Below are 22,265 nucleotides of genomic sequence, written 5' to 3'. Positions count from 1 at the left end.
GGTGTGTGTGTATGTACGAGTATGTATATATATATGTATGGCAATCAATATACTCGTAGGATATGATATATCGATGAGATGACATGTATGTATGTATATATCTATATATATATATATATATATATATATATATATATATATATATATATATATATATATATATACACACGCACAAACACACAGATGTAGATTTTTAAACCATAGAAACACAAAGAAAGGACACTCACATATGTTGTTTTTGACGGCTCGGCCGTCGTCTTCAGAATCTTCTGAAGAATATGTATATATATATGTATATATATGTATATATATGTATATATATGTATATATATGTATATATATGTATATATATGTATATATATGTATATATATAAATATGTGTATATATATATATATATGTTTATAATGTACACCAAGATAGTACTAGCGAACAATAGCATAGAAACGCGCAAAAAAGAAATCTCTTTTTTGTGTGTTTCTATGCTTTTATCCTTGCTTTCGTTCGCTAGTGCTATCTTGGTGTACTTATTATTCACATCCGTCAGACGTTCACGCAGGTTTGACTTATTTATATATAAAAAATATAAACACAGTAATCATGTATGTCAATATATGTATATTTGTATATATATATATATATATATATATATATATATATATATATATATATATATATAAAATATCTTCGAAATGGAACGCTCTTCGGCGACACACAAATATATAAAAACACAGATGTAGATTTTTAGAATATAGAGACACAAAGAAAGGACACTCACAATTTGTTAATTTACGTTTCGACAGCAATGCTGTCGTCTTCAGAATGGACCATTCTGAAGACGACAGCATTGCTGTCGAAACGTAAATTAACAAATTGTGAGTGTCCTTTCTTTGTGTCTCTATATTCTAAAAATCTTCATCTGTGTTTATATATATATATATTATATATATATATATATATATTAATATATATATATATATATATATATGTATGTATGTATACACACACATACATCATTATCATGAAACATATACATACACACACATACAGATCAGGGCTGTCCAGAAATTAACTTATGTTTCAGCTTATAGTGGCGGTGGGTAGAGATAGAGTCATGGTGTCTAAACGTCCCTACGCTTGGTACACACCCTGCTGTGTTAGTGTGCAGACTGTGGTTCTTCAGCTTTGCTCACTGCGAACTGTTAAAATGTGCGCTCCATTAGAAAGTCCGGACAGTTGTGAAGTGCAGTCTGTGATAAGGTTTTTGCTGGCAAAAAACTACGACCCAATTGAAAGTCGTAGGAAACTTTGTGAAATGCACGGAGAAGAAATAATGAGTGAAGGCGGAATGGGGAGTGCAGCGTATAGGAGCTAGATGTGCAAAACCTTGTAATGATAAACTTAGTAGCGTATCCAAAATATTGGAGGATCTAGGCCAGAAATCACTCACAAAAAATTAGTCTCGTGTGTATTCACCCTCTGCCACACAATAGTTTTGGCTGGCAGGGTACCAAAATTTCTGTCTTCTTAAAATAAGTGAGACCGGCGAGGTACATTCTTTGCATATAAAAGTGGGGAGAAATAGTGAAATTGGGCTGACAATCCAGGTTGAGTCACGCATATATTAAATCATATTTAATTAGTTACCCTTATTTAAATAAAGACTTTAAGTCCAATTCATAAATTCGGCATTTCCGCCTTTTCGGACCACCGCTTTCAAAATGCCTGGAAATTCAGGAATACAAACTTAGTCATATCATTAGCGCTATGGATATATATGTTTGGGAAAGAGAGCTTTGAAGCGATCAATGGACGCCTCTGTGGAATGCGTCTTGCATAATCTTACTGCTTCCTTACTCATTGTTTACACTCCATTAACCTCTGACGATGACCGCGAAGGACATCCTTTTGGAAATGCCGAAGCTGAAGAACACTTGATTCAACTTTTGCAGTTGCCACGTGACTCATCCCAGCAATGATTCATTTGTTTTTACTATCTGAAATCACCCGTTTGGAATTTTTAATGCGGAATGTTTTTTTTGCTTTTGTTAGCTGCCCTATTGGTGGCGCAAGAGGTAGGTTTGCCGTGAATGTTAGGGTCATCAACTGCGCGGACATTGAGTTTCGGACGTCATGATTATCCCCGTCCCCGTTTCTCGGCTTGTTGTCGACGGTTCGGCAGTAATGTTACGATAAAGTCACGAGCTTGTTCACTTGTCGGCCCTCATAACATTAGTTCTTGATATCGTGTCCATATAGTAGAAGGCAATGATTGGATTCTGAAGTTCCGTAGCGGCTGACGCGGTTATACGTATGTAGATACAAAATATTATTCGGCATAATGAAAGCACAGGCGCAGGTATGAATCATGGGACATAAAGCTGTTTATCCACTGATATTGCCGACGGTGAAATTTTCCCAAAATCTTTTTTCTTTTTCAGAAATAACAACGAATTGAATCGGGAGCGGTGTCTTTATTACAGTTAAAAATTCTTGCGTCAGCGGGGCTGAGGTAATTATAGTTAATGGCTTGGAAAGCGTTTGGTGCTCAATTATAAGTCCTCAATCCAAAATAATTAATGTATGCGCATATTACAGACCGCCGGACGACAAAGATAATTCAATACTAAATTTAGATCTGCAAATCAAATGTTTCTAATACCAATACAATGATCACGACGTTATTGTCGGTAGAGATTTCAATGTCCCATCTATTGACTGGAGCACATACACGTAGGTTTAAAACGGGTGGTAAAGACAAAGATATCTGCGGATCGCTATTGAGTTATTTTACGTTGAACTCATTGAATCAATTTATTGCTTCGCCAACTAGGGGCGATAATATTCTTCATTTGTTAGCAACGAATATTCCCGCAAAATTCTTCACTATAAAAGGAATTGGTGACCACAGGGCAGTAAATTCAATAATAGGCAATAAGCTTTCGCTACATGGGATCCTAATTAAGAAGCCTTAAAGGAAAATTTAATTGTTTTAAGAAGGGGACTTCAATGGCTTAAAGAGCGTGCTACAGAATCAATATGCTAGTTTTAAGAAAGATAGTAATCACCGAAATACTGAGGATACGTGGAATCCCTTCCTTGAGATCACGCGCTCAGCAGTCAACAAGTTCCTGTCCAGTAAATGTATAAAAGATAACTCGGAACCTTGATGGTACAACGAGGATGCTAGAAAAGCATTGCGACGTCAAAGGCTATGTCACGCCAACTTGAAAAATATTAAAGATGACATATCTAGCTACAAAAAGAATGAGATCACGTACGATTACAAAATATCTAGGACGAATGCCATGAAGGAATTTCGGAAAGCGTTGAGCGAATTCAAATGGGAAAGATAAGCGGAAAATTTGGAAGAGAATCCGAAAGCATTTTGGTCGTGCGTCAGAGAGATTCAGGGACATAAGTCAACTATTAATTTATTCAAAAATGATTAAGGCGAAAGAGTAACCAGCAGTTTGCAAAAGGCTAACTTATTAAATTTCTTTCAAAGCATCTTCACTAATCTCCCACAGAAAGCCTCTGATAGCTTACCTAATCGTGCCGGTCAACCGATGCCCAAAATTGAAATCTGGAATAGACGTTTTCGGAAAAATATTAAGCCTAATAAATCCCCCGGGCCAGATCAAATACCCGCTTGTATATTTAAGGATCTAGCTTCGGAAATTGCGCCGTATCTAGAAATAATATTTAAGAAGTCGCTGGTAGATCACAAGGTTCCCAGAGATTGGAGAACGGCTAACGTAACACCAATATTTAAAAACGGGGACAGGGAGGAACCGAGTAATTACAGACCTATTTCCCTCACCTCCATTTCGTGCAAGGTTATGGCACATATAGTTGCTAGTTCGATCGTGAGACTCGTGAGATACCTCGATAATCAGAAGTTATTAATGCAAAATCAGCACGGTTTCCGAAAAGGTTGGTCCTCCGAGACACAACTTGCGCTTTTTGTTCATGACATTCTTACATTTTTGTTCATGATATTCCTGTATATCGGGAGAGTGCGATGTTCCAGTGGACGCGATTTTTATAAATTTTAATGAAGCCTTCGACAAAGTACCTCATAGTTATCTACTCGCAAAGCTAGAAGCATACAGCATAAATGAAAATGATTAAAGACTGGGTTGGATTAAAGACTTTTTGAATGGTCGGGCTCAAAGAGTAGTGATCGATGGAGTCAACTCAAAAGCAGTAGAAGTTACTTCAGGTGTTCCCCATGGCAGTGTTAACGGACCTATTTTATTCTTTCCTTACATTAACGGCATTTACTCCGTGGTCCCTAGTATGGTACGTTTATTTACCAATGATGTAGTGGTTTACCATGATATCCGTGTTCCTGAGGACACAACAGCTTTATCAGATGAATTCAATGCTATGCATCGCTGGTGCGACGCTTGGAAATTAGAATTAAACTTAAAAAGTGGGTGTGGTCAAGCTAACCAAAGATTAGGACTTGTTAGAAGAGTACTGTGTAAATGTGGATAAAAGGTCAATGAAATGTTATCTTTCGCTGGTTAAACCGACTTTAGAATATGCTGCAAGTATATGGGATCTCTACGAAGTAGGATTAATTGCCGAATTGGATTTCGTGCAGCGTAGAGGAGATAGATTTGTAAAACGTTGTTATGATAAAATGTGAAGCGTATCATTCATATCGGAGTAGCTAGTCTGGGAATTACTCGCGGAGCGAAGGTTAAATTACCGATTAAATCTCTTGCATAAATTGGAAGGACGTCTCTTTAGTGTCTCATCTTACTACGGTATGAGAGATCATGTCAATAAAATTAGAGATCAAGCGTGGAAGAGATAGATTTAAGATGTCATTTTTTCCACGAACGATTAGGGATCAGAATAAAATTGTACGACCGCAATAAGGTCATATTCGAGTTAAAACTAGTCCAGTATGTATTCACCCCCTGCCACACAGGGAGTGAATACATACTAGAGTAGGATCCCAGGTTACTAAACGGCGACGGACAACAATTTGATGGCGACAGTTAACCTAGGTTACAATAAATAAGTATTGTAAAGAGTGAAGAGTTTGTAGAGCTATCTTTAAGATTCGTTTTTTAAATATATACGTTGATTAGCATTGTTATGATCCACCTTAATAATCAGAAAACATACTTTTGCGCATTATTATGGGAAAGAAAAACCCCGAGCCCTTAATGGTGGGCCAAGGGTGAGGGAATATTCAGGGTAAAAAAATTAAATGAAATTAAATAAGTGAAGGTGGGTTAGGAAGAAACAAACGATTAAACCAACATACGATAGCAAAACACACTAGCTAAGGTGTACTAGATAGCATTAACCCTCGCCCGTCGCAAGCACTCAAACACCCTGGGCTTGTGTTTTCTCCCTACACCAGCAGCCCGCCGACCACACGCAATAAAATATTTACTAGTAAATAAACCATGTACTCTCTAGTTTGAATGTACTAAAGAGTATTGACCCTCGCCAGTCTTAGGCACTGACACTTACAGGGCTTACGAGAGATTAATTTATACTTTTACGCAACCGTCATGCCTTCACCCACTGCATCGTGCTCCTTTTTGTTCTTCCGTGCGTCGTTGGAAAAGGCAGGCTGTAGTGCCAAAATGCTGCCAGTTTATCCTTCAGGTTAATTACAGAATATTTTTCCCTTTATTTACATAAGGTAGTGTAATTCTTCAGCATATGTTTACAGTTGTTTTATAGGGCAAGTCGATTCATTAACGCACAATTGATTTTCAACGCGCAAAATCTTTCCTTCTCATTAATTATCTCAATCTTGCAGGTTATTCGGAGAAATGAATAATTTCCATTCTTAATCCTCTGTTTCATGAAGGAGAATTGAATTCAGTCGTGCTCAGGAAAAAATCAGTTCTGATAGAAAGCTTTGGTTGCCTAACATGAAATACACACGGCAGAAAAATCATGTAGGCTCCTGATAGATTGAGCTAAAAATCTACCCTCTTTGTGGGTTATGAAATGTATCGGATAAATATTATTGACAAGAGAAAACAGCCTTCGGGAAAAAATCTGGAAGCGCGTAACTAAACAAATATCTGGGGCATACTGTATGCTTTTCTGTAGAGATGCTCTTGGGTAATTGAAGTAGATGATAACAGAGTGAACTGGAAGCAATATGGTTCCGTGCCGAATCTGTAATTCCAGTGAAGATATTTATCACTCGCAAATGAAGAAATTTTGCGTAGAGCAGGCAAGTAAATTGAGTCTGCTTACAAGTCTTGAGATAGAGAAAACATATGAGAGGCAATCTGGTATGCTGAAGATTGGGGAAGGATTCATTAAATATTGCGAGCCGTAGCTTCGACCATCTCCAACATCTGAGAATGGCGACTTGCTCTATTGGCTGTACTGCGCATGTGTGTACAGGAAGTACGAGAATCAAGTTGAAAGATATCTGGCGAGTATTTAGAATATATGAAGACGTCGGCTTTTTTTATGAATAGAATGCAACGAAAATTTAAGAGTTTAAGAGGAGGCCTCGATAGCTTAACTGGCTAAAGCACTCAGCATAAGGACTGCACTGGCTAAAGGACATCGAGGAATCCGGGTTCGAATTCCAGTCGAGGCGAATGAGTATTACACTCTGAAATTGCTGCATTGAAATGCATATTAGCGGATGTTTCCGTGATATGTTACTCTTGCGGCGTCTCCCGCAGTTTCTTGGATTTTGTTTAAGATTGGAATTGCGGCTTGGAACGTGTCACTCTTGGGAAATACTTGTTTGGAATATAAACACTTTTTTGGTATGCTTTTTTTTGCGTATTTACCTACATTTTAAATTAAGAATATATAGAATTGTTTTAGTGAACATTTTCTTGTCAAATTATTTTCACCCACGCCTTTGACAATATTGAATCGCGGAAACGTAAATGGTCCAAAACGATGCGTAAATCAAAATCAATAATATATTCTATTGTTTCAGGCTTCACTTCGTGGAAGTATTTAATATCCATTACTAAAAAAGAAAGAAAGACTCGTACTTTTCCACAGATTTTATTATACGGTACAACGCGTTTCACCGACTTGCGGCATCATCAGGTACAAATTTGCTAAACAGACAGAGCAGGCATATATACCCTCAGGACAGAGTGGGGGCGGGGAGGCAATATAATAATATCCGTATAATAAAATCTGTGGAAAAGTACGAGTCTTTCTTTCTTTTTTAGTAATGGATACAAAATTAATAATTTAAAATAATCGTTGAAGTATTGTTAAATACACATTACCCGGTGCTGGTTCTGGCTCTCGGCATCAAAAGTCAAAGGAAATATTATCGCATCGGGTGCTTACCCACATACGTCACCGTTTTCACTCGATGCCGGCGAAAATTCCCCCGAAAAAAATAAACGAAAATCATGGTCGCGGCAAATATTTCGGTCCGAGTGGTCCGACCGAATGAGATCTTTACGTAAGATTCTGACTTCCCGGCTGCTTGCAAGTCCACTGTTCTTAGGAATGGGTTTCTAAATATCATGAGGAATTCAAAGGTCACGCTTCGGAGAGAAGAGGAAAAAAACGAGAATATAAAGCGTCTGGTGAGTATTGCGCGAATCTGAGGAGCTGCCGACTGGTCGTGAGAGCGTGCTAATGTGTGTGTGTGTGTGACGAAGTAGGTACGAAAGTGGGATCGCTGCTCTTAAAAAGAGGCTGGAAGGCCGCGGCAGGTGGGAGGGAGGTGAGTGGGAGAGTGATTTGGCAGGGCGATGGGAGGGAGAGAGATGTCATTACGACACCAAAAAGGCGAGGGGCAATCAAAGTGGGAGAGTCACGAAGGAGATTTTTTCGAGTTTCCCGGCCACGACCTGGTGTTGTCGTGCTTAACTGGTAACTGACTTTCCGCGGCCTGTTTCGTAAAGACGCTGGTACAAGTAACACAACATAAGCTAGTACATATATATTTCCGTGGGAGAGGGGCGAAAACCGACAGCAAACTAAGTTAATGAGAACGGAAATGACATTTGTATTTATTGCTCTGAGAACTTATGCGATTTCTTAAAGTGTTTCAAGTAATATTATTTTCAAATATTTTCATCTTTGAACTGGTTTTGTAATTATTTTTCGGCGTCAAGGTTAATATTTTCATGAGGTTAATATTCATTAATCAACGATTTTTGACATCATGACCTTGAAAGCTTATTTTAGGTCCCTTTATTTCTATGACCAAATTTTAAAGCCGCTAACCAAGAATGATTTCTCGTTAATGACGGTTCGAAATGGTGTGGCTTACGAAAGAGGGGGAGCGACTGCCCCTACGCTTATTCTTATGGGGACGGGCCTATGAAAATTTGGTTTACCATCATGGCTCAACAATTAGTTTTTAGGTGCTCGATTATTACTTGTTCAGGCACGTGTGTTTTCCGTACTGATTGATTTTCTCTATCTATCCACGTCGGGAGCAGTAGTTACACCCTCATGATGAGTTCCCACATTGGTTTCTAGTAATTTGCACATGACGCCCGAAGAACTTCCTCCATCTCACATTGTGCTTTTTCCGTAAATGGTGAAACATTACACTTACCCTGAAATAATTCCTCGTTGGCACAACGTCTGCCTTCAGCTTCTACCCCTAGCGCGCTAATTTTGTTTGTTTCCAATTAATTTGTATGTTAGCGTCTGAAAACACTTGACCCATTTCATATCGGTATTATTAGATTTGATATTCTCGATTATCTGCGTTAACTGAGATATTATCCAGGCGACAGAGAATGTTAATTTCTACCACAATTAGTTTTATTTTTAAAAATCCATTTCTTGTACTTCATAGGTTGCCTCTTTCAGATATCGGTTCAATATTCGTCCTATTGAGCAGTTGCACTCATGTTTAAATCTGCTAGATTTTTAGCCTTCATTTGACTTCCTTCTGTTATTACCATTTGGTGACTTGTGTCCTGTAGAGTTGTTTTCGCGTAGTAATCCATTCGAAGACTCATGAGTGATTTCAATGAATGCACTGATGATTTATTAAGATTGTTTTTCAAGACGGTTTTCATGAGACTTATTTTCCCGAGAACGGTTTTTGGGGCTTTCTTTTGATGAAAGGCCGTGCATGGAAGGAACGGAGTTGGTCCGAAGCCTTCTGGAATCGGGAAAGCGCTAGATCTTACTTCTTTCTGCATTTGTTTCAACCAGTATCCCTTCGCGTTCCTCATTGCCTCGAGAAAAATCCAAACCAGGAGGATTTCAAGTTAATTCATTTGCACAATGAAAAAAGTGTAACTGAAGGAGCATTTCTTTTGATGAATTTTTCCGTTCTCGGTATCTTCCTTCTCTGTAAGTTGAGTTCCTTCTTATCGCGTCGATCGCTGCACCGCGTACAGGGATAATGGAATTGAAGGTTATCCTTCAATGTACACTTCAGCGAAGCCGTTAGTGACTATGTATATAAAAAGGACCTTTTGGGAATGGGCGCTCTATTTATTAGATGTTGCTTGGTAAGAATCTACGGGGGTTTTAATTGTAGATTGATTAAATACAGAAATTACATCCTCAAAGAAAAAAAATTGTACGATCAATACGATAGGATTCCCGATACACTAGGCTTATCCATTTATCCCTTTACCTCCTCGTTTTTTTTCTCGATATCGCACGTATATCAATTAATTTTTTTATGCAGTGTTTTGCTGCGGCGTGAGTTTATTGAAATACACGTAGCCTTGAAGCTTTTGATGGCATTTGCTCATGCAAACTTCTCAATCGCTGCATTTACCCATCTTGACGCTCGGTGTACGTCGTGACGAAAATCATGCAATTAATTCGTTTTAGGTGTGCTTTATAAACCACGAATTCCTGATTCCAAAACTATTGAACGATATTACCGAAAAGTTTCAGTTGGTTTAGCGACCTTCGGCGCTACAGAATTCATCATTTCCTCCTAGGTCGCGGCCCGCTAATCATTTTGACCAAGCCGGCGATTTTAATTTTTAAGAGCATGTCCTCAATATTTTAATATGGCACGAAGTCGTTTTTTCGCAATTTTTCTTCCCTGAATGGCGTGAATTTACATCACAGTGCTTTTAGGAGACCGCATGGAATAGGGGAACTCGAATCAGCCACCTCAAAGAAAAAAGGGTGAGGTTAGCGCAGTGGTTGGAACATTGGCTTCACAATTTTGGATGAAGGAACTAGGAAACTGGCGGCTGCGGGGTTATTTTTAGTGGTGTTTCAAATGCAATAGAATTCCATCTTGTGAAAACGTCCTTGGAGAAGATTGCATTTCGAAATGTTCCACGTTATGTGGACACGGCTTTTGTTTTCTGTCATCTCTTTCTGATGAACACTAGGTCAAAGTTTTACCTATTATCACCACTAGATCAAAATGGAGATATATTATTTCGAAATAAGATTTAGATAAGGTTGAAGGGAAGACGAAATGTGTGATTGATATTGCGCAATGGTTATTTAGTTGGCTCTTTGTTTTTGAGTTAAATTTGCTGCCATGATATTATTTTATGTTACTAGTGAAAATTTTATGCTTAAGTTTCATGACGTAAAATATTAAAAACTTTTCCTTGCCCCGAATGACAAGCTTCTGGGAGAAATATGTTGAACATCATAGCATGCGTACCCGATAACATTCAAGATGAACCTGAACTAATGGGTGGGAGAATTATCTTGGGCAGTTTTAACGAGGCATGGATTACCATCATATTTTTTCTTGATCATTGCTGAGAAGTCACCATTTTGTCGGTAAACCATTCCAATTTCTGTTTAACCGCTTTAGGAACTGTCAATAAATTGCATCACACAATCGGGGAGGGCTGCGGAAAAGCTTGACGGGAAGGTTTAATGGAAAGTGTGATACTGCATGGGAAATTCAGAGATTTCGAGTAGTAAATAGGGTTGGAGCCGATGAAGTAAGCTACTCTGGTATTGCGTGGGAGGGCCGATGCACAACTGTGTATTAAGCCGACGCAGTGCGCAGTGAAAGCAGCGTACTTCCTTACGTTACGTTAAATGCATCATTGTGCTGCTAAACAGTTCCCTTTTTCATCATTAACTTTCGCAATTCTTTTCTTTCGAGGAAAACTCCTCTGTAATGCACTTCCTCTTCCCTCCCCTCAACATTCGGGGCGCGATTCAACTTGGGGAACTCAGCATAATTAATCTTCGCATTCCCACAGCACACTTAACCCCTTCGGAGCTGCTTTGAATAAGCTTGGCTTCATTAAACGAACATTGGTAATATTTAAATGAAAAATCTAAGAAAAATGCGTTGTTTGGGTCGCCGTGAATATTCATCAAGAATTTGGGATCCTTCACAGATGAGCATACCTTTTTAATTATTCAGGTTGGAGAGAAAAGCTTCTCGTTTCATTAAAAATCGTAATGAATCCGAAGGAGTAATGCAATTATTGAAAATCCTTGTTTGGGAGCTACTGCGAGGACGAAATTTACATGCACGGCTTAAAATGTTAGATATTTACGTAGTCATCAGACGAGTTTAACGCTGGAACGGGACTAATTCTAGCTCCGTTGTACATTTAATCGAGAAATGCAGAGAAATTAACTTCAGAGCACGCCAATATCGTCGTCAAAGTTAAACTATCCTTTAAAAGTAAGATTTGAACATCCTAAATCTATTTTATTGTCCTCGAAATTGCTATATTTCATCTTGTCTTTCCTACGTTATTTTCTTCTTCAGTGCTTCGTTCCTTCTACCTGCTTTCATGCAATTTTAAAAACCTATTTTCTTCCTTTCTCGACCTCTCTAAGTTACCATTTTCTCTTCTATGACTGCCTTAAATATCCCACTACCTCTCGATTCTTCCTCCACCCACTTTTCCTGCCTTCTTTGTGATTCATCATGCATGCCCTTCAGTATTAAAAAAGCTTTTTCCTTAGTCGTCCTCTCTACCCAACTTGTTTTCTCGATGAAACCAATGTATGGACTCGTATCTGCCTCGCGCAGTTCGTGACCACAACGGTGAAAAAATATATCATACGAAAATTCGAACCATCCGAAAATGAAGCGATGCCTATTCTTGATAATGATTATCAATTAATGCAATGGCTGGTGCACCAAAATCCCTTGCCACACGCCCTTGAGGCAGCTGGTAGGGTATTAGATTTCGATGAAGGTCAGCTGATCTTAACTCTGAATAATATTTTTCGACACGACAGGAATGCCCTCCGAAACGGCACTTGGCCCACGTCCACCAACAACCTCTCCGCCGTGTTCCTCATCGTGTTAGTGCTGCTGCTGGCCGACCCGCCACCTCCCCCCCGGCCGCCTTCGCTGCCCCCGCCGCCGCCCAACCACCCGCACCATCAGCAACCGGTCACTTTCCTGGCGAGGGTCATCTGGAGACTTGCTGACCACTTTCCGAACCTGATCCGAAGTGAGTACACGAACTGCATCTTCGCAACTGCTCTGTGCATGCCAAATTTCACAATACTTGTCTTCTTTTTGACAGCGTTCGGGCGGGATTTTAATTACAGCCCGAAATTTCCTGTCAAATGAAAGTTATTTATGCGTGCCGAAGTTCATCGCCAGTGCCGCCAATATTACCTTTAATCGGAATGCAAAACGGTACCACCACCGTAGCAGCAGTCGGATATTTCGGAACGGTTGGTGGTTGAGTCCTGTGGTACCTACTACTTTTCTATCCGCGAGAAATTGGCTATGATAATTCCTGATATGCGAGATTAAGGAGTAAAAAATTCATTTATGTTGGAGGCATATCAATTGATTGTACCAAGGAAGATGCTGCATGAAAATATCACACTGTTTATTAATTATCCTTTTGTTGATTAATACCATTCAAGATTAGCTATAATAATCGCTTAAAAACAACTAAAATGCTTCTTATATCCGTTTGAAAATAAACATATCGTTTTGCCAAAAAATGTAAATATAAATATAAGCATATTCGTAATTTAGTTCCTGATTTATTAACGCTATCATGCTGATCATTACAGATATACAATGGTGCAGACGAAATACTTACGTATTCACTTTATATTAGAAATGAATGTATAAAATAATTTATATCATAGTACGTCTTAATATTATTATTTCACGTAACAGAGGGTTTTTTAAAGATAGATCAGCTGTGTATCTCTCATTTTTAATTGGGAAAGCAGGGGAAATCATTTGTTTGGTTTGTATTTTAGTTCAATACGGAACGTATTGGGATCGTTCGGTATCGACAAATCAGGAAGAGTTTACTACTGGCAAGGAACTTGATACGTATCGGGAAGGTACACAATTCAAGAAGTAAGATGCAAAGCATATGCATACTTCGCATGCATAGTAGTATGCAATATGTCTAATCATGAAAAGTTCACGGGTTCCTTTTTGTAATCCAGGAATATGTGAATGGGCTATTGAAATGAAATTAATGGCTTCGTAATTCCACACACTTTATGTAAAAACACGACCCAGGTTTCGGTGTTGAACGTCATCATCAGGTGAAACTCACTGTCGAAACCTTGGTCCTATTTTTAAATAAAGTGTGTGGGATTTTAAAGTCATTAATTTCATTTCAATGTGTTATGCAAAGCCCATAAAGTTACGCCGGAGACAACAATTGTGAATGGGGCATAAATAATGCGGAACAAGACGCATGGCATCACACACTCTTGATGAAAACATTTGTTTAAATATCGAATTGAAAGGTTCAAGAGAGGATTGACTTGGATTTGAATTCACACGCCCACTCTCAAAACGATCATTACGCTACTTTCCGATCATTAAAAATTCTTTTCCATTCCCACGGAACTTAAAAATTTATGCGTAATGCCCTATGCCATCTGCATCCCATGGGTAGTAAGAATTGCAAAACATTAAATAATGTGTTGCATGCGGAACTTTGCGGATAAAAAGTTCATTAGGCTTGGCGTGAATACGTATTTCCCATTCGAAGATCTATTTCGCAAACACCTCAACGCCCCACACCACCACAGTAATTAACCCGAAGGTGAATTTCGTTTGATAGGCGAGGGTGGAACTTACTAGGCCTCGTCTCCGGATTGACGTTGCCAAAGCGCAGATGTGGACGCTGAACGGAAGCATTCGGTGCTCGCAAAAATTTTATCGCTTTCCGTAAATATCCGGATCACTCTTTTCTCGTCCCCTCCGTTCTCTCAGCCACCTCCTGCGATGGGTGGAATCGGCGCTCTCGACTCAAGTCTTGCTGGCTAAACATGCCGTGGTCACTGTTTAGTTTTACTGATTCAGGAAAAAAAGGCTCCCGTGTTTGTTCTATTTTTGCTGATTTCGGAATTCTCTCGGAAAGCAGAACAGAGCTTACATGACTGAAGATAATGTTGGTGGGTGGGGAGAAGTGGGGAGAAGAAGGGGGCAATGTGTGGGTTGGAGTTAGGTTGGGTGCACAACACCTCATATCTCAAAACCAGGATTTACTTTGAGTGCTTGTAGTTGTTAGGCAAAAACTGAGCGAAAGTATTGATGGATAAAGAACAATTAGCGGTTACCAGTGTGTAAACGTATCCCAAAGGACGATAAGGTGGAACTAAGAGTGGTTAGACAAAAGTGGGTGGAATGATAAGCTCAATGTTGAACGCAGTTGAGCATTTTAGCCTACTCGCCGGTCATCCAAGAAAAAAAAAGTTATTTTTTAAAAACAAAGGTGACCTCGATAATGTTTGGTTCTTTTTTCAGATTATTTTCTTCCTGATATGCTTACAGGATTGGCGATGGTTTAGGCTTACTTTTAATGTGAAAATACAACTATTGTGTGAAATATTCCTCGGCAGCATTCACTTCATACCACAAAGAGTAGTCATCTTCGTCTGGCATAGCCGTTGGTCGACCTATCTTCCCCTTAACGTCACCGATTAAACATGTCGTTTCAATTGAGCCCAAACTTTCGGAGAAATGAAAATGTTCTGATTTCAATTTACGAACAAGCATGCGTTTTGATATATTTTTCGCACTTTCGAAATTCTTTCCAAAATGAGAGGCCAGGAGTTTCAGAGCGTAAAGTGTTTTTCAGAGCTTAGTTTGGTTTAGATTTTTTTACTAGTTTTAAGTCGGCCTCATGAGTAGGTATTATAGTCCCCAGACAGAAGATTTTCTGGTGAAGGTGGAGGACAAAAACATTTTAATGCGCCATTGTAAGGGATGCGATTTGCGCTCTTTGAAATTGTTTTTCATCGATGCTTTCAGTCGATATTCTTTAGATGTAAAATTAGTGTCGTAATTTTGGATTTTTAGTTTTCGGTGTATCCTTATTTACGCCCGAATAACTTAGATCTTTCAACGCATGAGTAAAATGTATCAAGAATTTATGGCATTCTGTTCTAGTTATTTGCTTTAAATTTGAATTGGCATGAATGGTCGCAATTAGTAATGCATAAATCGTGCGGGGCTGAGACGAATTTCTTTTGAGTCTTACGCCAAGAATGTTTGGCATCTGGCAAAACTGGTGTGTGATTCTCCTAACGTAGTTAAAGAATAGAGGAACTGATTGAAGAGGTGTGGAGAGAGTGGAGCCAGAAGACGCTAAAGAAAGTTCGGGGAGGACTTTATTGAGTTTAGGAAATGCCTCGAGGCAGGGTTTCTCTACTCCGTGTTTTCTTTGTTGCTCGAGATGTCGCTTTGTTAGAGCTTAGAGGAACGATACATGAAGAACGGTAACCGTAAACGCGGATATTTATGCTCCTTTTTCCCGCTCTTCGAGTGCAAAAAAATGCATAGAGATTAATATTGTTTCATATGAGGATAAAGTCAGTCGATTGGTGGATTGATATAAATATTGAATAATATTTTCAATACGTTTAAATCCATTTTTTCTATGAAATCAGTCGCGATTATCTCACTGCTGCGCTGAATACAGTAAAAAATTAAGGCGATCAATTTGTAAGAACGTAATTTTGAAAGGGGCCGAACTGAGGATGGATTCGGGAGCTTTGATTTAAGACCAAAATCTCGCTTAGCTCTTAAAACGTCGCAATGTGATTTGGTTTTTTCGTAGCGCATTAATGATCTTCGCTGTGAGGCATAAAGATACCCGTCTTCATTTTTCTTATTTCTTCGCTTACTTGGTCTCGCCATCTTACTCCTAATCTTTCCAAATCAGAACTACGCAAAAGTCATACGCATGGTAGGCATAGCAAAGAAACTTTAAAAGAGCGCTTCGGTTGCCTATTCAAGTGTCAGATAATGAGCTTTCAAGGTTTCACTTATATTATTGTTCTAAACAGCGGTTGAAATGCTAACATATGCTCACTTGAGGAAAACTGAGTACCTAGCTTTTATATGCACGTACATGTATATGAGACGTACGTAATACACTGAATTATACATACCTAAATAAATGGATTGGTTTGCAGTTTTAAAGGCTGCGTCCTTTGTTGGATCGAAAACATACCTCGAAGTTGTGTGAACGTCAGCAGGTATATTTTTAATTAGTAATCCTCCTTGATAGCTTTAAATCAGGTGAACTTTTTATTTTTTTGCAATTACTAGATTCATGGAATATTTAGTCAGTCTTACAGGTTCGTCCGGAAAATAAGTGTACTGAGCTCAGGAAAAAAAATGTGTTACACTTTTACATATCTTAAGCTAATATTCCTCAAAATAGGACCCTTGTGAGTCGATACACTTGTTCCAGCGGCGTTCCCATTCCTGGAACGCTCCCGCGAAGGCATCATCGGGAACCTCTCGAAGACACGTCGTCACGGCCACTTTGACGGCGTCCAAAGTCCCGTATCGCGTTCCTTTCAAACTCCTCTTTATCTTCGGGAACAGAAAGAAGTCCGGTGGTGCCAAGTCCGGGCTGTAGGGCGGGTGCGGCAGCGTTGCCACGCCGTGCTTGGCCAAGAAGTCCGACACGACAAGCGCGGTGTGAGACGGCGCATTGTCGTGATGCAGCCGCCAGATGTTTTTGATCGCTGGCCGGACGCGGGCGACTCGTTTTCCAAGCCTGTCGAGCACTTGGACGTAAAATGCAGCATTTACAGTTTGTCGTTCAGGTACAAATTCGTAGTGGACGACTCCCCTTTTGTCAAAAAAGACAATGAGCATCGCCTTGATCCGAGATTTGCTCATGCGAGCTTTCTTTTGACGGGGTGATGATGGGGTGTGCCACTCCGCACTTTGTCTCTTCGACTCCGGGTCGTACTCAAAGATCCACGTCTCGTCACCCGTAACAACGTTCTCTAAAAAATGTGGATCATTTTTGCAGTGATCCGCAAGTTGTGTCGCGATTTCCAAACGATTGAGTCTTTGATCATCACTAAGCACTTTCGGCACCAACTTTGCACAAATTTTTCGCATCTGTATTTGGTGCCTAATAATCTCGTGCATCATTGTTTTTGGCACATTACACTGCTCTGCTATCATCCGAACACAAAGACGACGATCAGAGTTCAGTACATCGCGAACTTTTCGCACATTTTCGTCGGTGAGTGCCGTTGATGGGCGTCCAGGCCGTGGTTCGTCGTCGACCTCTTCTCTGCCCTCCACGAACATCTTGTGCCACCGAAAGATCATGTTTCTGGACATGGCTGACTCCCCGTAAGCCTGGTTAATCATAGCGACAGTTTCGGTAGACGATTTCCCAAGCTTTACCGCAAATTTGATGGAATAACGCTGCTCCAAAAACTTCGGCATCGCGTTCCGTGACGTGGGTCGAGCGTGGAGGTTAGCGTTAACAGAGCTCCTCACTACACCACAGCTCAGAGCCGACTGCCTTTTTCAGCGTCGCTTGCCAACATACCCCCCTCCAATCGCAGCCCGTCAGAGCGGTGCTGGGCGCGCCTGGAGCGGCGGGAAAAAATCAGTACACTTATTTTCCGGACGAACCCACTTACTATTACCACTTACTTAGATTAGTTCCTACGCGCAAGTTTGAAATGCATACAGGGGTTCGTCCGTGTACTGACTCCTGGGATGGGCGCGCCGCTCCAGGCGCGCCCAGCACCGCTGACGGGCTGCGATTGGAGGGGGGTATGTTGGCAAGCGACGCTGAAAAAGGCAGTCGGCTCTGAGCTGTGGTGTAGTGAGGAGCTCTGTTAACGCTAACCTCCACGCTTCGACCCACGTCACGGAACGCGATGCCGAAGTTTTTGGAGCAGCGTTATTCCATCAAATTTGCGGTAAAGCTTGAAAAATCGTCTACCGAAACTGTCGGTATGATTAACCAGGCTTACGGGGAGTCAGCCATGTCCAGAAACATGATCTTTCGGTGGCACAAGATGTTCGTGGAGGGCAGAGAAGAGGTCGACGACGAGTCTTCGAGAGGTTCCCGATGATGCCTTCGCGGGAGCGTTTCAGGAATGGGAACGCCGCTGGAACAAGTGTATCGACTCACAACGGTCCTATTTTCAGGAATATTAGCTTAAGATATGTAAAAGTGTAATGAATTTTTTTTCCTGAGCTCAGTACACTTATTTTCCGGACGAACCCTGTATTTTACTGTCTCTTTATTCTACGGTTACATACTTAATGGTGACTACGTATGTTTCCATTGCACTACATTCTGCAGAAAGATTGATTTCTATATAATTTGTAGTTCAAAAGTTGCATCTTGCCGTAAATATTCATAACTTTAGCCTTGAAGGAGTCTCAACATTTTCTTTTCATTAAATGATCATTCGGTGAATATTCACGAAGAAACATCAACTCACGCCAAAAAACAAAGCTCCTTTACCATGTCGCATTATATCCAACAATTGATCTGCTCAAACTTGTGAAAATGACACGAATGTGTGAAAATTTTTGTCAAGCAAAGTGAATACACTAATAAGAAACTGATATGGGGTAAAATATTTCCACATTTACCTACTACAAAAATTCAAGTCCTACCCAAAAGTGTTCAATTAGATAATGAATCTCTGGAAGTAATTAATGAGTATTATGACAGTAATATAGGAATGCGAAAAAAACATCGAGTTGTGCTATTGTGGAATAGGAAGTTGAACAAATGATTGTGCATGTATAATTGGTGTTATCAAAAAAGTTGAAGGTACTGAAAATCTTGGCCACTCCATCAGTTCTGTCGATTCACATTCTAGTCAAAGAGGACAAATAAGCATTCACATAAATCAGTAGCTGTGATTCATAATTGTCTTTGGGAAGGGAGTTATCTGGGGAGCACTCCTTCTCGGGGAAGCACGTAGAGAGTACAGGGTAGATATATAGTGTCTGCACAGCTCTAAATGATCCATTTCCCTTTTTTGGGAAATTCTATTTTTTATCTGCTGTTTAGAACGCAATAATAGTCGAAGTGATTTCTTAGAATCAAAAATCTACTAGTTTTTAATACTAATTGATTATTTTTTGAGAATCAGGGATAGTAAAATTATTTTTAAGGAAGGTATGAAGGTAGAAAGATTAATAACATCCGCGGAAGGAGATTTCATATGGTAGTTCTTAGAACAAACAAAAAACAATTTCTTCATTTTCTTCTCCATTTGAATCGTAACCTTTGGAACTGAACTTATCCCATTATTTCTTTTCCATTACCAATGATGTACTTAGTAAAAAGTAATGCAGATAAAACTTTCAGATTGAAAATATTTTAGAGACTAAGATCCAATCGCATTATTTGGAAGAAGTATTTCCTCTTCTATCGAACAATTTGGCTAGCTTTCGATTGCTATTCGAGTGTTGACGGACCCTCTATTTTTTGGGGGTAGAAAGCATGAAGACGAGTCGAGAAATGCTTAGGGGCATGGAAAATGGGAACTCATTACGATGTCTTAAATCGTCGCACTGAGCGAAGTGTCTGCTAGCAAATTACACGCTCTGTCGGTTTTGAATGGAAAGCCTCTTAGTAGGAGCGGCCTCGGACGAATTGGATGGGCGCTCAACGGCGCATGGAACGGGAGCGTGGACGGGAGGCGTCCCTGCGGACCTAGCCTCTCTGCCGACGCACGACGGAGGTTTTTTTTAATGAAAAAAGGTTAACTTTTAGTAAGCCTCCTCTTACTAGACCGCTGTAAAAGTTTCAGAAATATCCATCGCATGGTTTCATTTCCATAGTCGATTGAAGAAACAAACTTTTGTTTATTTAGAAAAATGGAAAAAAATGGGCTTCGTGCGGTGATTAAACTCTTGTATTTGAAAGGCTTAGCACCGAAAGAGATCAAAGTCGAGTTGGATAAAGTTCATGGCACATCTGCTTCGGTGTTTGTGACTGTTTACAATTGGGTAAATGTGTTTAAATGTGGTTGCACATCCACAAATAATGAACATCTTTCTGGACGTCCAGTCGAAGGGACTTCCTTGGAAAAATCCGCGATGTGATTTGGAGTGACGAATCAAAGTTCGCGAAATGGTTGAGACTACAGGCATATAACAAGGTACTTTGTTTTTCATTTTGCGCGAGTAATTGGACGTGAAAAAAACCATGTCAAGATGGGTGCTGTGTTCGCTCTCGGTGGAAAATGGGGTGGAAACGTATCATGAGGTAGATTCGGAGACTGTTTGGCACTTCTCCGTCGTGATCTTGATGAGTTATTGCGTCAATGCATAAGTGGACGAAACATGGATACACTATTACACTCCAGAGACATAGGATCAATCGAAACGTTGGGTGTCTAATGGCGAACCGGCTCCGGCCAAGATGGTGAAATTGGCCGACAAGGCGATGGCTTTGGCTTTTTTGAGATACATACGGGATCATTCTAATCGATTACTTGCAAAAAGGGTAAACGATACATGAAGAGTGCCGAAAATAAAACACGTCCTGATTTGACGAAGAAAAAATTCTCTTGCCTCAAGACAATGCACGCATGCACAGTTTCGATGGCGAAAATTATGGAGCTGAAGTTAGAATAATTATAAAATCCATCGCATTCAACATTCCAAACTTGAAAAAATGCCTAGGCGGAAAACGATTCACGTCAAACGAGGTCATAACCTACGCAGATACCTGTTTTGATGATCTTCCGAAATCTTATTTTTTGGACGGCTTAAAAATATTGAAGAAACGATGGGAAAAGTGCATCTAGTTGAAAGGAGATTATGTTGAAAAATAAGAAGAAAATCTACCAAACTAATTTGTTTTTCCAATTTTTTTAATAAGGACTTACTGAACGACCCACATACTTGCTATCGGAAATCTTATTTTTGAACAAACGTTAATTTTACCCACTTCAGAAGTACTCTGGTATATTACTGAACCACGACCACTTATACGATAGACCACCGCCATACTAAGACAGGCCATGCAGAAATGATGGGGAACCTGGAGGGCTGGAGATGGAGAAAAGATGAAAATGAGGAATTTCATTACCAATAATTATACTTATCAGTGAATGTTAACTTTGTTACCGCTGTAACATCATATATCAGTTATTGAGTTGTTTAACGATCAATTTTTAGCTAGCGTTCATAAAACTGAGTCTTGGCCTCAACCAGAGGTGACAGTTATCCTTCTGTTTAACGATATGTTACGTATAAAACCTGACCTTAGTATTCTCAAGTGTACGGGACTGATGCCATGCCATGTGGCGGCCATCATTCGCCAGTGAGTCCTCACATCTTTTGGTATTCAGTAATAGAACCCCACGTTAAAGCGGGTAATAGAATTAATAAACGGTGGTTGTTGAATAATTTCTACAAAGGAAGTGAATTTAGCAGTTTAACGTTGTCCCTTGCATTTTTCGTTTCATTGATATCATAACATCTTGGACGACAATTTTTAAGACACTGTTGGCGGGCGTTATTATCCTAGGGTTGAAAATCGCAATAACACGTCTCAGACCTGTAATATCTATTCCATTTTTTCCGTTTACACCAAATTACGTAAATATTTCCCCTCATTAGAATAAAATCTCGTTGTTATTAAATACATTCTGGCAGTCTCTGAGGCTGATTGCAGATATATTTCTTTGCAGCCTGTGAACGGTGAAAGATTGTGATCTTAATTAAGATATTTTATAGTGTAAAGTGAAACAGTTTTCTCCAGTACGCCTCGTACCTAATGTATCACAGTCACATAAAATCGGCAAATATTAAAAAAAAATTTTCTCTATATTATCTGAAGATACAATCCGTGTAACCTATATGTTTTCCAATTCTCCGGATTGGTATGCATGCACCTCAAGTGGTGGTACTTGGTACCACGGTGGATTTTAACCACGGTTTTTCTGCGTGTATCTTTCCATTCTACTAATTGTTGCTATTAGACCGTGCCACGAATTGAGTTCTTGGCCCCTTTCAGTATTTACCATCTATTTTTTGGTCAGATTTGACTTGTTTTTTCTTGAATAGGAAAGTGTTGAAGTTCTGTGTGGCATAGAAAGTTTGTGAAAATTTTGGTGA

The 22,265-nt window shown here is 39.7% G+C and overlaps 1 protein-coding gene across 1 annotated transcript in view; it reads left to right on the top strand.

The window, feature by feature from the left end:
• The window catches only part of LOC139690570 (carnitine O-palmitoyltransferase 1, liver isoform-like), a 128,386-nt gene that overhangs the window by 24,455 nt on the left and 81,666 nt on the right, over window positions 1–22,265 (top strand). Inside the window, exon 2 of the mRNA XM_071588044.1 lies at window positions 12,149–12,366. Coding sequence (XP_071444145.1) covers window positions 12,149–12,366 — 218 coding nt within the window. The remainder of the gene's footprint in view (window positions 1–12,148; window positions 12,367–22,265) is intronic.

Source organism: Hetaerina americana, unplaced genomic scaffold, assembly GCF_022747635.1.
Source record: "Hetaerina americana unplaced genomic scaffold, ioHetAmer1.1.p SCAF_3, whole genome shotgun sequence".
In the NCBI taxonomy this organism is placed as follows: Eukaryota; Metazoa; Arthropoda; class Insecta; order Odonata; family Calopterygidae; genus Hetaerina; species Hetaerina americana.
This window is presented reverse-complemented; position numbering and strand designations above follow the sequence as displayed.